Raw genomic sequence first — 15,543 nt, 5'->3', positions numbered from 1 at the left:
ATTCTGACACGCTTTGATGTTGTGGACATCTGGCTAGGTGAAAACAAAAGAAACCCGATTAGCATTGGAGTACTTGGGTGGCCGCACCCAACACTTTTAACACCTCTTGGACGGCCGGCGGAGTAGTCTCTCAAGACATACTGTTGCCTCGCAACAGTTGAGGAACAAACAGGGGAGGCGCTGTTTTCCCCGAATATTTGACGATGGGATTCTCAGATTGCCGGCGGAGAGGTCCAAAATGTTCGGAATTCCCAGAAAATCTGTAATGTAAATGGGGGCCTAAAGGGGCCCTGGGAGTCTTCATGGGGGCTGTGGCCCCGTGGCCCCCACAGACTCTACGTGGTTGATAGGTCCTAATGACCATGATAAAATGGCACGATCTTTTTCTACTCAGTCTGTCAGGCCCAATCCCAATTGCTTCCCTCAAGCCCTGAGCCCTGAAGCCCTGGACCCTCATTGACTTTAATCAGGTCAGCTGTAAGTGCTTGAGGGTGAGAGGCTGCAAGGGCTCCAAATTGTTGTGAAAGAAATGGGACAGCACTTTGAAGATGAGTCCGCCATTCATGACACTTTGCATCACTTTATAAAAACTGTCCTTATTCACAGCCAGTGCCTACCTACATGCTTGGTCTATTTATACATGTCTATCACGTCTATTTTAGTATTTAAGCTGATCGATTTATTATTAGTTTCATAAATAGACTTTCCTGTGTGATATGGGTTGTAATATTCATATATAATAATATTCATTATACATTTCATTTCCATATTCTTTTACTTTGATCATTAGTCATTTCTCATCATGTTTCCCTTATTATTATTATTGTTATTAAATATATAGCCTATATCCTTCCATCCTTTTGAGAACAGTGAGAAAGCACTATTGTGTCTGTTGACATTCTAACCGCGATACATAACTCATTTGCATACTTAAATAATTGACGTTCGGAGGATCCCCCTCATTCCCCTGGTAACGCTATGAACTGTGGGTAATTTCTTTGCTAAAGTCAGCCAAAGTCAGCATCGACGCTGACTTTGGCAAAGGGCACATGAAGGGGCGGGGCTGAGCCCTCACTGACTTACCCATGTCTTTCTTTTTAATATTTTTTATCCCACGATTTTGTAACCCATTTTTCACTCCTGTGCCAATCATCTACTGTGATCCTGGGCTCTACACACCCTCCGCCAACCTGGGGAGAGCAACGGACTTAACTCATGCTCCCTTCATGCCTGAGTGTCCAAGTTGCTCCTTTACACCTGACAGGGGGGAGTTTCCCTGGTTGGACGTAGCGCGTGGAAGGAACACGTTATTATACTTACCCATTTCAAATGGGACATCCCTCAAGCCCTCGCAGACTTCACATGAACGCGCAGCTAAATCAGCAAGGGAGTGGATTGGGATTGGGCCACAGTGTCTCATAGGAGGGCTGTGGGCAGTTTAGAATCCGTCTTCCAGTCATCATTAGGCAGATTATTTTTTAAACAAGATTTTCTTTACAAAAATGTTTAGATTTTCATCATCGTGAGAACGATGGCTTCCATTTTCGCATCGCAACTTTTCAGGACTAGAAAGCCTGCGGTTTCTATTAGCTTGGATTCCCCATCGATGATGTCACTGGAAGACGGTTTCTGAACTGCCCACAGCCCTCCTATGAGACACAGACAGAGTAGGATAAAAATTGCGCCATTTTTTCATGATTATTAGTGAGGACCTACAGTATTACCGGTATATGAAGATAGGTTGAAAAGTGGTGAAGTGGTCCTATAACGGTCCCCCTACACTGGGGATGGAACGGAAGCAGCTAGGTGGCTGCAACCTAGCTGTTCCGTATTTATTATTTATTTATTCCGTATTTATTGTTTGCTGTGTTTTTTTTCCTTCTAGTAAAGGGTGCGCTGTGACTGGCCAGTCGCTGTGATTGACAGCCTACACCTAAACCTAACCCTAACCTTAACCTCAGTAAAACTATACCTAAACCTAACCCTAACCTCAGTAAAACTATACCTAAACCTAACCCTAACCTCAGTAAAACTATACCTAAACCTAACCCTAACCTTAACCTCAGTAAAACTATACCTAAACCTAACCCTAACCTTAACCTCAGTAAAACTATACCTAAACCTAACCCTAACCTTAACCTCAGTAAAACTATACCTAAACCTAACCCTAACCTTAACCTCAGTAAAACTATACCTAAACCTAACCTCAGTAAACTATACCTAAACCTAACCTCAGTAAACTATACCTAAACCTAACCTCAGTAAACTATACCTAAACCTAACCCCAGTAAAACTAACGCAGTGGCTGGGGGGCGTTTCCAAGAACCCGAACCCGAGGCACAAACCATATTAGCCCTGCAGACACATGGAAAGAATATTGATTATAGTTCCAGCGTACCGTTGCAGACTCCCGTGGACTGAGCGGTTCCGGGCCAATGCCGCCCCCTGCAGTGTAGCCCGGCTGTTATACCCAGTAAAACCGGTGAAGAACAGCATAAGGTTTTTCAGAAAACTGTTAGCAGATAGATAGATAGATAGATACATGTGATATTCCTGACACACTGCGAGCTTGTACATCTGCTATCTATAAACAAATATAATCTTCTGGGGGGAACTAGTTATTTGTAGAATTGGTCACAGGTCTTAACCCATTTTGGGGCGGGAACCCCTTTTGGTGTTAGCATTATGTTATGCTTTAGCTATTGAAAAATAGCTAATAGCTCTGGGATTAAAAAAAAATAGCAGACCTACAAGCTCGTAGCGCGCCACTCGGTGGTGTGCTATACGAGCTTGTAGATCTGCTATTTTTGAAAAATCCCAGACAGGTTGACTGAATGCATTTTTAGATTCCATTTTTCTTCCGCTTCCATTTCTGCTGCGTTTCAGAGAGAGAAGCATTTGAGCCGACAGCCCGTTTCGTGAGACTCTCCTGCGTCTTACTTGTGGAATTCTACATAATAGTTGCTTATTAAAACCTTTAAGACCTTGGGGCTTGATTGGCTGTAAAGTGTTTCTAAACTAAAGTATAGATTCTTATTTGGGCTTGCTTCCTTAAGATTGTCAAAAACAACGACCCATATACACAAGTAAACCTTGCATTACTGCAGGTTTTCCACACAGTCACATAACGATTCAGTGACATGACCAACACAATATATTTGCAGGATTGAAATTGGAGTTTGTTTAACTATCGTACTGATGATGAAGCCATGGAATACAATGTGAGAAATTAAACAACATGACGTGGCAGAAAAAGAGCTGGATTAAAGTCAACCTCATGTGGGGACAATTCCAAGGCACTGTGCAGATTGTTAAAAAAGAGAAAAAGGCCGCACACACGTCGCCACGATGCTGTATGTTTATTGTTACCCAACGTTTCGACCTAGGAGGTCTTCCTCAGGGAATTGTTAACTGTGAAATCCGGAAACATCATGCAGATCTGGTTCACAGATGAACACGAAATAAATGCAGCACCTTTCTCGCCAGTGAGGCTGAAGGACTTGTTGCGCTGACGTTGCAAAGACGGAATGATGCTTGTAAGCTGCTCCAAATCAACTCACAGCGCGTCTTTGCAATTTTTCATCTGCCCTTGTGAACGCACCAATGTGATTCATGATGAGTCATATAGGTCGATTATGCAAGTGGAACAGTATTACTAAACCCATGTGGTAATACATAAATTGGCCTCGCTCTGCGCCCTTTCGTATTATGGAAGCCGTATCGGCCCGTGTTGAACGCACACACATATGGCATACGGCGTTCCTGAATATTTTAGCATTGTGGGAGTGTCCAAATGTTAATTATATTCGCTTTGCGCAATTTGCTATTAAGCCCCTTGACCTAAAAACACTCAGGGCATAACGATTCGACGTGGGTCTGACCACCTCTTAAATGCAAAAAGCACTGTTTGATTTTACACTTGAGCGGCTCTGGGCTCTGCTGGAGTGTTGCCATGTCTGTTCATTCTTCTGTAAAGTTGCTTGTAAATATTGGTAGTTGTGGTTGCTTTTCTTGTTTCTAAAGTGGTTATTTGGGCTTTTCTCCTAATGTTGTTTAAACCAGTGATCCTCACACAGCACATTCCCATGTCAAGGACCCCCAGATGAATGCATTTGCCCAACTAAGGACGGCTAATCCAAAAATATTTTGGGCCAGTGACCCCCATGACAGATTTGTGTTTTAAAATGTTTCAATACAATGTTTCAAAAATAATTGTCACTTTTTTCCAAGATTACTTTTGAAAATAGCAGATCTACCAGCTCACAATGCATCACATTCATTCATTAAAACTATGAACTCTGACTGCAGGGGGGTATATAATGATCATTATAACAATGTGCAAGAACATATTTAAAAAGAAGGAAGAACTTTATATTTGTGGACAATCAAAATATGTTTTTTTATTTGAATGTGGTGTCATTAAAATTAATCTGGATATGGCAGACTCACTATCTAGAAAATAAAAACATGGCACTTCATTTAAAATAGGTTACAGACCCCTGTTATATGCGCTTCTTTTGGGATTATTTTAATAGACCTATTTACTTGTTTCTATGAGACATGGCAACAGCGCTCTCTATAAATAAAAACATCTCCATAATCCTTGGGAAGTTTGCTTTCATGCGCTGTATCACACCCGATTCAAGTCTTCTTCAATAAAATGCTACGAGCGAAGACCATACCATCGGGGCCACAGCATTACGCAGCACGCATTCAACTCATTCCTTCGTCGTGACTTGAATGAAATAAAATATAATAAACGTTATTTTACTGGTGTTTTTCAATAGAAACAAATAAAGAGCGTGTGTAGGCTACTGTGTGCAAGTGCAACAGTGCATATACGTGCATGCACTAGGCTATATTTCTTCGTGTCGGGATGGTGATCGAGCTCTTCACAGCCCATTTGTCTTTCATAAAAAAACGCCCAGAAGGGCACTTTTTCTAGTTAGTTCTGTTGACTGTCTCTGAAAGTTAATTGGATCTAATTGTGATAAAGAACTCAAAAAACACCAGACCAAATGCACTCCAGAGGGATAGTGTCTCTCACTTTGGCATTTTCTCTCATTTTTTTTTTTGAAAGAGAGAGTGGCTTCCTTTGGGCCTGTTTTCATAGTCCTGGCCGCTTGTTTCTCTTTCCAGATCTGGCAACACTAATCATACTCGTTGCCGACAAGGGGTACAATGTGAACAAAGGCAGGCAACACACGCCAATTTAGTTCTTTTCTATTTATTATATCGTATTCAGACAGAAAACTTTGTTCGGAACTGGCATCTGTTATTTGGGTCATAGTGAAGAACTTCCAGTAAAACCCTGCTGTTTTCCCAGCACTAATCCACATATGAATTTAATCCTCAGCGAGCATCTATTTAGAGTAGATGCATGGCTCATAACTCATAAGTAACGTTAAATAGCACGCTGCCTGTGTTGGTGAAGTAACAGCTGTCCTATCTTAGCTGTACTGTATTCATAACTTCTGTACTCACCAAGGTCATTTGTATTTTGTTGTTGTTGTTATTCCCATAGTGGGTTTGACTTATTTCAGTAAAAAAATAAAAATAATAATACTTTCATCAGCTGCACCAATGCAGTTTTAGTTGTATTTTGGTATGCAAACAATATTGTTTGTTAGTTTTTGTTTAATTCAAAAATTGTAAGTCGTAAGTCATTTTTTAGTCGTATTTAACTTGACATTGTGGTGTTCTCCTGATTTGCAGACTACGCGACACAGTCCCAGGTGATGACTATAGCTCCCACTCCCAGCATGCGTTCCTGTCTGTCCCTGCTCGGCATCCTGCACTCCATCGAACCCGCCGTGGTCAACGCGGGACACAACCAGGCCCTGCCCGACAGCTCCTCGTCGCTGCTAACCAGCCTAAACGAGCTGGGAGAGAGGCAGTTGGTCAATGTGGTGCGCTGGGCCAAGGGCTTACCAGGTAAACCAGTCTGGAGCATAGCAAAGCCACGCAGCGCCAAAGTTATGACCAGTAAATCCCCTGATAATGTTAATTATTTTGCTGTTGGCTCTGCAAGGTGCTAGCTGTTGTGTGTGCCGTGTGTGTTTTATATATATAGGCCTGTGATATAATTTGGCCTTGTGCCTTTCCCAGGCTGAATGAGAGGCCAAATCACTGTCACCGTTCCTCGGTTAGTAGTATACAGTATATGGGTCTGCGCCGCCGCAGGGCAATATTATTTTCCGGCGTGCGGCCAAGGGCCTCTCCAACTCCATTTCCCAGGCTGAATTAGAGGCCCAGAAGGCAAGAATTATTGCCTTATTCCACTTCTTGACTTTGTTTTTACTATTTTGATAAACATTTTAAAATCGTTCAACTATAGCTGATCTATCGACATGTTGTGAGCTTGTAGATCGGCTATTTGAACTATTCAAAAAACGTTTATCAAAATAGTATAAAAAAAAAGGAGGCCCTATTTGTGTGTGTGTGCGAGTATGCACGTGCGTGTCTGTGCGTGCTGACTGTGTTTCCATCTGGTCCCTCTGTAGATCGTAAACATGACCTTGTGTGTTATTTACATGTCAGACTGGGTTTCATTCAACTGACTAGTAATGCAGAGTGCTACTTAGTGTAGCCTACCTTTGAGCGTGTGTGCGTGCACACGCATTCACATGTGTGTGTGTGTGCGTGCACACGCATTCACGTGTGTGTGTGTGTGTGTGTGTGTGTGTGTGTGTGTGTGTGTGTGTGTGTGTGTGACATTATGTGTCGTTTTGAAATATTTAATGTTAATTTTACGGAAGACAATGGGGCTATTGCCCAAACCTTGCCCAAATGTGTAGTCATATCTCATAGATGCGTACTAGACATTTATAGTGCTTTTACAACTAGGTGGCCTAGTTCTTATGGCTCATCATAATGCTAAGGGTACCATTTAACCAGCACCGTCTGAAACCAAATTATGGGTCCATTTTGGTTAGATTTGTACACTTTTGTACACAGGATTTTTTTTACTGTGCAGTCCATTTATGTCAAACGAGTTGTGCACTAATGTATAAATAAACTTAAGGTACACGATGTACCTTATGTACACACCACACACACACACTTGCATGAATACTAATAAATTATACCCACAGGGAGCAAGGCAATGCTAAATATAACGCACACACAAAAAAAGCCAATGCCAGGTAAAGCGGGTCAGGTCAGTGTCATTGGGTCAAGAGCCTTTAGCAAGACTAGCCCTGGGCCTTGCCTGCCAGATAAGAAACTTGTCCTAGAAGAAGTGCCTGCCAGGTGACTCGAACCCCACATGGATCAAAGCCATAAAGAATTCATGGCCATTTACGTAGTAAGGGTTAAGGTGGCTGCATTTTGCGGATCCGAAATCCACAAAAAAAAGAAAGACACGTCCTTGCACATCGAGTGTGATGCCTATTATTTTTGTATATTCGTAGCACTGTTTTCGCAGAAAGAAATGGAGTGGAGCAGGCAGCGGTGAAGACGATCCCCTGATCCGATCATTATTTTTGAAAAAGTTAAACGTGCAAGACAGTTTTATATCGAGTCCTGGCTTCACAAACGCACCAGTGTGCAAACAAACACCATTAGTGTTAGTGTGAGAGACACACACACACACACACTGTCAGCAAGTCAGCACTTCTGGAGAAAATATCCCATGCTGTGTTAAACCTACCAGTTCAGATGCTCACCACTAGAGGGAGACATCTTCATGTTTAACTCAGGTGACAAAGGCAACACTATGAGCTCTGATCCATCCATACCACACCACACACACTTACAGATGAAGGTTCTAGAATGGAATAATGTGCTTCTATAACAAGGTCATATCTTCATGAAGAACCATGTCATTTATTTTCCAGATAAATGTACTTGATAACAATTATATAACAAATTCCAGAACCTTTTTTTTGTCCAGAGTGTACAATAGGCCTAGTTAAAAAAATCACCACAATGTCCTCCCTCTCTTTTTCACCCAAACCTAATGCAGGTTTCCGTGAACTCCACGTGGACGACCAGATGTCGGTGATCCAGTCGTCATGGATGGGAGTGATGGTCTTCGCCCTGGGCTGGAGGTCCTACACGCTCACCAACGGCGCCATGCTCTACTTTGCCCCAGACCTGGTCTTCAACGAGTAAGTATCACAATCATAGCATGTTTCTGGAGAATCCGATCCACGCCCTCATCTCTGAATCAATCTATTAGCCCATTTTGACCTGAGATCAGATTCTAAAAATGTCTGTTTGAAAATGTTTCTACGCCGTTCTTCGATTTTTCTAAAATAGCAGACCTATACAAGCTCGTAGCGCCACTCGGTGGCGCGCTATGAGCTTGTAGATCTGATTGGCTTCACTGATTGGCTGAGCTTTGCATTAGGTTTGTACCGTATCACCAATATAAGCACTTATATTGGTGATGTGTGCAAAAATAGAAATCACCCCTGTGTGAAGTGAGGGGCGCCAATATATCAAAGTCTAACTCATGTTGCTATGATTAGGTGATGTAATGATGATGCAAAACAAACATTACCTCTCCCTGCTACAGTAGGCAAACGGACAGAGCTATATTGATTCAGCGGGCAAAATTCAGTTGTCGATGTCGGTTGAAAGAGACACAGACAGGACAGACAATGTGAGATATTAGCCCAATAGTAGGGGGTAATACCGTCTAAATCCGTTACACGGCGGATGAAAGCATGACATGGGAAATGAAAAGGGGTGCCCAAAGAAATCTCAAAGTGAATCATTGATTCAATTGAAAATGGCTGCCTACAAGTGTTGGCGATTGACTCAAAAAGCTTATAGAATCTCAAAAGCATACAATTTGCCACGTATGTATCCCTTGGGTCATCCTAGGACATCCTCGAAGGATGAAACGTGTTGAAATGTGTTGACTAAATTGAAAAGGCCACCTACAGTGTTGACAGATGATGCAAAAGACACCTAAATAATCTCATAAAGGCATGACATGTGGTACAAAAGTCCCTTGGAAGTGAGTTTTGGGCTAAATTCAAAATGTCCACCTAAAGCATGTGATACAAAAGAACGGATGGTATATCCCTTTGAGGCGCTTAAGCAGGAGTCATTGAATCAAACAGTTTAGCAGTGCTTGACATATACGCCCGTGTATGGCAAGATATTTTACATTGGAAATGTCAATGATCTAAGGAAGGACCGGTTTGCTCAAAAATGTCTTTCAATGCTGCACTGTTACAACATTCAAATTGAGCAGTTTACTAAAATCAGGCTTTTGGTCCAGAAGCCTGAAAGATGTGCAATCTCTACCATCTCCTGAAAAATATGGACTGATTTAAAGTTTCTGTGGACACTCTTGCCAGAGGTTGCCAACGTGTGCAGAGAGATCTCCTCAAGTGTGGCTGTAAAGCAGAGCCCCTCTGTTCGAGAGAGTGTAGTAGATACGATGGTGAAGATCCATATTAGGCCTATGGTGTCCCTCCCAACTTACTCCGGGCAATAGAGATCATGTATGCAGGAACAAGGACCCCGGACGGCAACAGTGAGGAGTTTGACATCTTGGCTGGGGTACTGTCAATCAATCAATCAATCTTTATTTATATAGCACATTTTTCAGGCAGCGAGTGCAGTTCAAAGTGCTTTACAGTAAGAACAAAAAAGTAATAATAATAAAAAATAATATATATATATATATATATACACATATACATACATGTATATATATAAATACACATACACATACACAAATATACACATGTACATATCACACAAGGAGCAAAACAAAGCAGGAAAGCATCGACTATAAAGTAATAAAAACAATAGTAAAAAGGAGAGACTAATCACAGGAAAAGGACATGATCTAGGAGGTAAAAGCGATGCTAAAAAGGTGTGTTTTAAGATTTCGTTTAAAAATGTCAACAGATTCAGAGAACCGTAGATCCCTTGGCAGGCTATTCCAGAGCACAGGGGCGTAGTAGCTAAAAGCGGCTTCACCATATTTTTTTGTTTTTGGGGTCTCAGGTATCTCCAGGAGACCAGCACTCGATGAACGAAGTGGTCTGCCTGGCACATATTTAGGAAGCATTTCTGAAAAATAAATAGGTGCATTTCCATTTAGTGTTTTAAAAACAAGTAAAATAATTTTAAAATCTATTCTAAAATGTATAGGCAACCAGTGCAGGGACTTTAAAATTGGTGTAATGTGTGCTCTGCGTTTGGTTTTTGTCAGCACGCGGGCAGCTGCGTTTTGGACCAGTTGTAACCGTCCAATGGATTTTTTGGGTAAGCCAGACAGGAGAGCGTTGCAATAGTCAAGCCTGCTGGTGATGAAACAGTGTATGAGTTTTTCGGTGTCATTTTGGGACAGAAATGGTCGGACTTTGGAAATGTTTCTCAGATGGTAAAATGATATTTTACTGCAAGGGGGGACACCCTAGCCCCCTTCCTCTTCATCATAGTCCTGGACTAGGCGTTAAGGAAGGCCTTACTCTTAACACCACGGAGGTCGAGGTGCCACCCCACAGTAGTCCTGACTCCTGACAGACCTGGACTACATCAGCTTGCTCTCTGTAACAAGCTCCCTTTCTTTTTTTTCTTTTTTTCTTTATTTTTATACCACGATTTTTCACCCCCTGTGTCAATTATCTAATGTGATCCTGGGCTCTATGTACATCCTCCACCAACCTGGGGAGAGCAACAGACTTGGAACTCATGCTTCCTTCATGCACGAGTGTCCAAGTTGCTCCTATTTACACCTGACAGGGGTGAGTTTCCCTGGTTGGACGTAGCGCGTGGAAGGAACACGTTATTCCAACTAGTTCCTTTCCCCTCCATCAGGCTTACTGCATGTTTTTTGTGAGGGCACCTATACCCTAGGGGACACGGGGAGAACATGCAAACTCCACACAGAAAGGCTCAGGAGCTCCTGAACAGTGGAATCAGAGTGTGCCGAAGATTGGTGTTATGTGCCACGTAGTGTAGGTTTGTCTGGGTTTCTCTGTATTCATCCCCTCTCTCTCTCTCCGTCCCTCTCCACTCTATTATTCTCTGCAGTTTTGAAGTCACCAATCACCTCATCTGACAATCAGCCCATTACCTGACTCCACCCTCATCCAATCACAGCTTTCTCTTAACACCCGTGTCCCTTGGTAGTGGCTTAATTGTTTTTGCTTTATTGTATGCCCTGCACACAGTTTGTCCAAATGTAAATATTGTATACATATTCAAGCTAAAGAGTAAAAAGCACACACACCTTTTGGCTCTGAAACCGTGTTGGCTCCTATATTTGCACCTTTATGCTCAACAGCCTGGCATAATAATTGTTGAGGGGCGCTCAATGGGTCAACAATGAGCAAGATCTTAACGTGAGGAGGGCCCTAGCTGAACGGCATGGCCTGCAGCGTATGGAACTCCGTCCTTCCCTCGTCAAACCAAACTCGGCTTCTTCTATGCGCCGGTAGAGTCTCTAGACGGGCGCCACACCAGAATGCTGCGCTGCAGTACGTGACATCAGCGAGAGCACACGTTACCAACAAGAATCTGCATGATGGAATGCCAAAGGGTGAGCCAGAAAATGGCCAGCCGCAGGAGAGCGAGACTAGCAGGAGGACACTGCCAAAAAGACACCAAGAGCTGCCAGCCAGCAAACTATAGTGCTGTGGTGGGAACCGACCAACACACGGGCACCGGCCACGACGGGGACGCACCACATTAATTTAACATATGTGGTTGTACTCGGGAACGGCGTGGGAGCGCAAAGCACCGGCGAGCTGGCCAGATGCACGGAGAACCGTGATGACTGGAAGCCGGACGATGAGGGCTCGTCTGAGAACGACATAGAGAGAGAGAGAGAGAGATTCTAGGAGTTTGCACAGTTACTGGAGGAAAATGAATAAGAAGATAGAGTGCAAATAAATATCCAAACCGATTTTATTATTTATAGAGCACATTTAAAAACAACAGAGGGGGCACGGGTGGCACAGTCGGTAGTGCTGTCGCCTCACAGCTAGAAGGTCCTGGGTTCAATTCCCGCTGGGGACACTGTGGGCGCTGGGGGGGCGTGTTCCCTCCTCCGCGTCATCAGTGCCCCATACCCGAGGCGGGGTTGGCGAAAGGGCCTTTCTGTGTGGAGTTCTCCCCGTGTCCCCTAGGGTAGGTGGCGGTGCCCTCACAAAAACATGCAGTAATCCTGGTCTCTAAAACGACCTCCCCCTGAACAATAACGTGTTCCGGCCAGGGAAATTCCCCCCTGTCAGGTGAAAAGAAGCAGCTTGGACTCCTCATGCATAGAAGGAGGCATGAGGTCAGTCCGCTGCCCCCCCCCCAGGTTGGCAGAGGAAGTGTAGCGCCCAGGAATACATTAGATAATTGGCACTGGGTCAAAAATGGGTTGCAAAATCGTGGGATAAAGATTGGTCTGGTGGAGGCAATTAAACATTATAAACTAAGGACTCGTTCGATCCCGTCCTAGGGAATCTGTGACCATAAATATAACTCCTCCAATCTTGCTCTTAGCAGAAAAGGAGTTAACTGTGCCGTATTAAGAAGCCGTTTCAACGCGACCTCGCCCCGAAGGGTGAGGTCGCTTCTCTCCCTCGGGGGGGGGCGTCTTACTGGCGTCCATTTCATCATCTGTCAACACCGTAGGCGGTCATTTAAATTGTTTTCATTAACTCACTTGCTGTTTCAGATTATTTCGGCCAGCCCTTCTAGAATGTCTTATAGGATGACCCAGACCAATTAGCCGAGAGATTCTTCAGGTGTCTTTTCCCTCATCTGTCAACGCTGTAGGCGGTCATTTTCAATTTAGTCAATAACTCACCCCTTCTAGGGTGTCTTAAGTGGAACACACACACAGGCTGTAAACAGGTTGCGGAGCATAGCAGCACATTATTGACGCGTGTGATAGTAATCATAATCATAATCACCAACAGCCGTGCGGCTACCTAACCAGTGGCAGTGGTGTAGACAGGGGTGTCAAGCGGCGGAAATACTTTGCCCACGCTACAAGTTGAAGTTTTTTTGGGCACCCCTTCTAGAATGTTTTAGGATGACCCAAGGGACATACATTTCTTGCTTTTATCCGCCGCGTAAGTAACAATTTGGTTAATCCTTTGACGGTATTACCCCCCTATGAGACTCAAACATGTCAGACAATGACTATAGATCAGATAAAGGAGTATTGTACAACAAGGTGGGCAAGTATTCCCGACTTAAAATGTTCCCAACTTCTGTGATGCACTCGCAGATCCGACAGTCGGAAACTAAAGCCTGTACCGGATTTGCTGGAGGGATGGGTGGGGTGATTCCATGCCTCTGAATCTGGTTTTGATATCCTCCCATGGAATGTATTAACCTCTCTGCTGCCCCCTCTGGCGGAGTCAGGTTAGGAATTTATATCATCGTGGGGACAATCACTTTTCTTATCTATTGCTTTACATCTGCTCAGTGGTGGGGAAATCACGTATTTGTCTATTACTCATTACTAGTTCAAAGTAGCAGAAATGACACAATGAATCACTTCACTGCAAAAGCAGCCTACAAAAGTATTGGCGTCGAAATATACTCAAGGTACCAAATGTAAAAGTACTCAATAGATGCACAATGTCCCATTTCCATCTTATCACCATCATCGGTCAATACTCAATGGGTTTTCTTCCTGAGCTTTTTGAGAATCCAGAGAAAATTGGAAAAAAAATGCCTAAATTGTAAATAAGACACATTTTCACACAAACACATACCTCCCCTACTACAATCCCAAGTGTCTTTTATCGCACTGTCACGCTGGTGGCTGTATACAAGCGTATAAGTTCAGCCGGGAGCGACATCCCGTTTACATGATGACGATATATACACGAAGCGCAATCCCGCCGCGTCTTATCAGCGACGGCAGCGCGCCGCCGGGCCGCTCGCGGGAGAGGAGACAAGTCGATAAGGAGCTAGCGTGGAATGCTAAAGGAGCAGGTTACAATCTGGCTGATATTCCATGCAGCATTAGTAAAACTCTCGTTCAGTCTGCATTAGGCCCCTGCTGCCACTCCGGGCTGGCTGGCTGGCTGGCTGGCTATGCTGCTGACCTGCATGGTAATGGATACGCCTGACCCACATTCTGACCCTCATCTTTCTCTGTCTCCCCGTCTTTCTGTCCCCTTACCCTTCTCCATTATCCGTCTCACTCATTTCCTTTTTTTTCCCCTCCCTCTCGTTTCACTTTCCAAGTTTCCTACCCCCCCCCCCCCCCCCATTATTGGCCCCTCCTCCCTATCAGGTTTTTTTCCCCTCTCCCCTCCACTCTCTCGCCTTCCAATTCTTCTTTTCCTCCTCCCATCCATCTACTCCATCCATCCTTGTCTTTCTTTCTGCCTGCTATCTCTCTCGCTCCTCTCCTCTCCGCTCTCTCTCTCTCGCTCTCTCTTTCTTGCTCCCCAGAGCAAGATTAAATCCCCAGACTTCAAGAAAAAAGTAGAGGGTGGCAAGAAAACTTACCACATAACATAAGCCCTATTCAAAACCTGAAAATAGCACATCTACAACTCATTGTGATGCGCTGGTAGATTTGTTATTTACGCCATGATTTCTTTTTTCAATGTCCATTGTCTGCCTATAATAACATCATGCCCAAAATAGGGACACTACAGTATAGGTATGAAAGTGGCAAATTAATGTATGTTTGCAGATAAGTATACAGTAAGCACCTTGACTGTCCATAACGTGTGTCACGACATGTCACATGAAGATGGGATGGACACAGGCGTGGGTTGAGCTCCACTCACTAAAATCTTATTCATCTGCACAGAAAATGTTCAGAGGTGGAAAAGATATCCATAAAATAACTTCATTTGAGAAGCGAACGCTAATGCAGTGGTTCCTCGAAGTGGAGTCTGGGGACCCCGAGGGGGTCCTTGACGGGGACCATATCTAAGATATTTGGAACATTCTGAATAGTCTTGGAAAAAAAAAATCTCCAAACATAAATCTTCTCTTCTGGGGTTCCCTGGCACAACACGATCAGTGGCCAATTGCATATCAATGTGGGGGTCCTTGGACCTTGACACAAAGGAGCTTGAGAACCACTGACTGCACTAGCCCATTCCGGGCCGGGATTGGGAACCCCTTTTTTGGTGTTTTAACTAAGCATTATGTATTTATGTTATACTTTAGCTATTGGAAAATAGCAGATCTAAAAGCTCATAGCTAGGTCTGCTATTTTTGAAAAATCGTGAAAATGCGTCAAAAATCTTTTAATATATATTCTTTCAGAAGACTTCTTTTTTAATGTCAGGCCTAAATGGGTTAAGGGGGTACCAATTGTCATCCCCTGGGACCCCAAATGATGCCCTGTGTGTGTGTGTGTCTCTCTCTCTCTCTCTCTCTCTCTCTCCCTTTCAGCCAGCGGATGCAGGTGTCTAGCATGTACGACCACTGTGTCAGAATGAAGCTTCTATCGCAGAGGTTCTGCGTGTTGCGGGTCACTCAGGACGAGTTCCTGTGCATGAAGGCCCTGCTGCTCTTCAGTATCAGTGAGTGCAATGCCACCTTTAAGCACTTGAACCCCGGCCTCAATGCCTCAAAAACAGCCAGTCTATATAATAG

At 43.8% G+C, this 15,543-nt stretch overlaps 1 protein-coding gene across 1 annotated transcript in view; it reads left to right on the top strand.

The window, feature by feature from the left end:
• The window catches only part of LOC308323073 (progesterone receptor-like), a 58,583-nt gene that overhangs the window by 20,057 nt on the left and 22,983 nt on the right, over positions 1 to 15,543 (top strand). Inside the window, exons 5-7 of the mRNA XM_080774675.1 lie at positions 5,716 to 5,934; positions 7,967 to 8,111; positions 15,340 to 15,470. Of these exons, the coding sequence (XP_080630801.1) occupies positions 5,716 to 5,934; positions 7,967 to 8,111; positions 15,340 to 15,470 (495 nt within the window). The remainder of the gene's footprint in view (positions 1 to 5,715; positions 5,935 to 7,966; positions 8,112 to 15,339; positions 15,471 to 15,543) is intronic.

This window comes from Protomyctophum bolini (genome assembly GCF_963924005.1).
Source record: "Protomyctophum bolini genome assembly, chromosome: 10".
Lineage (NCBI taxonomy): Eukaryota > Metazoa > Chordata > Actinopteri > Myctophiformes > Myctophidae > Protomyctophum > Protomyctophum bolini.
Note: the sequence above shows the minus strand (reverse complement) of the source record. Positions and strands in the feature narration are given on the sequence as shown.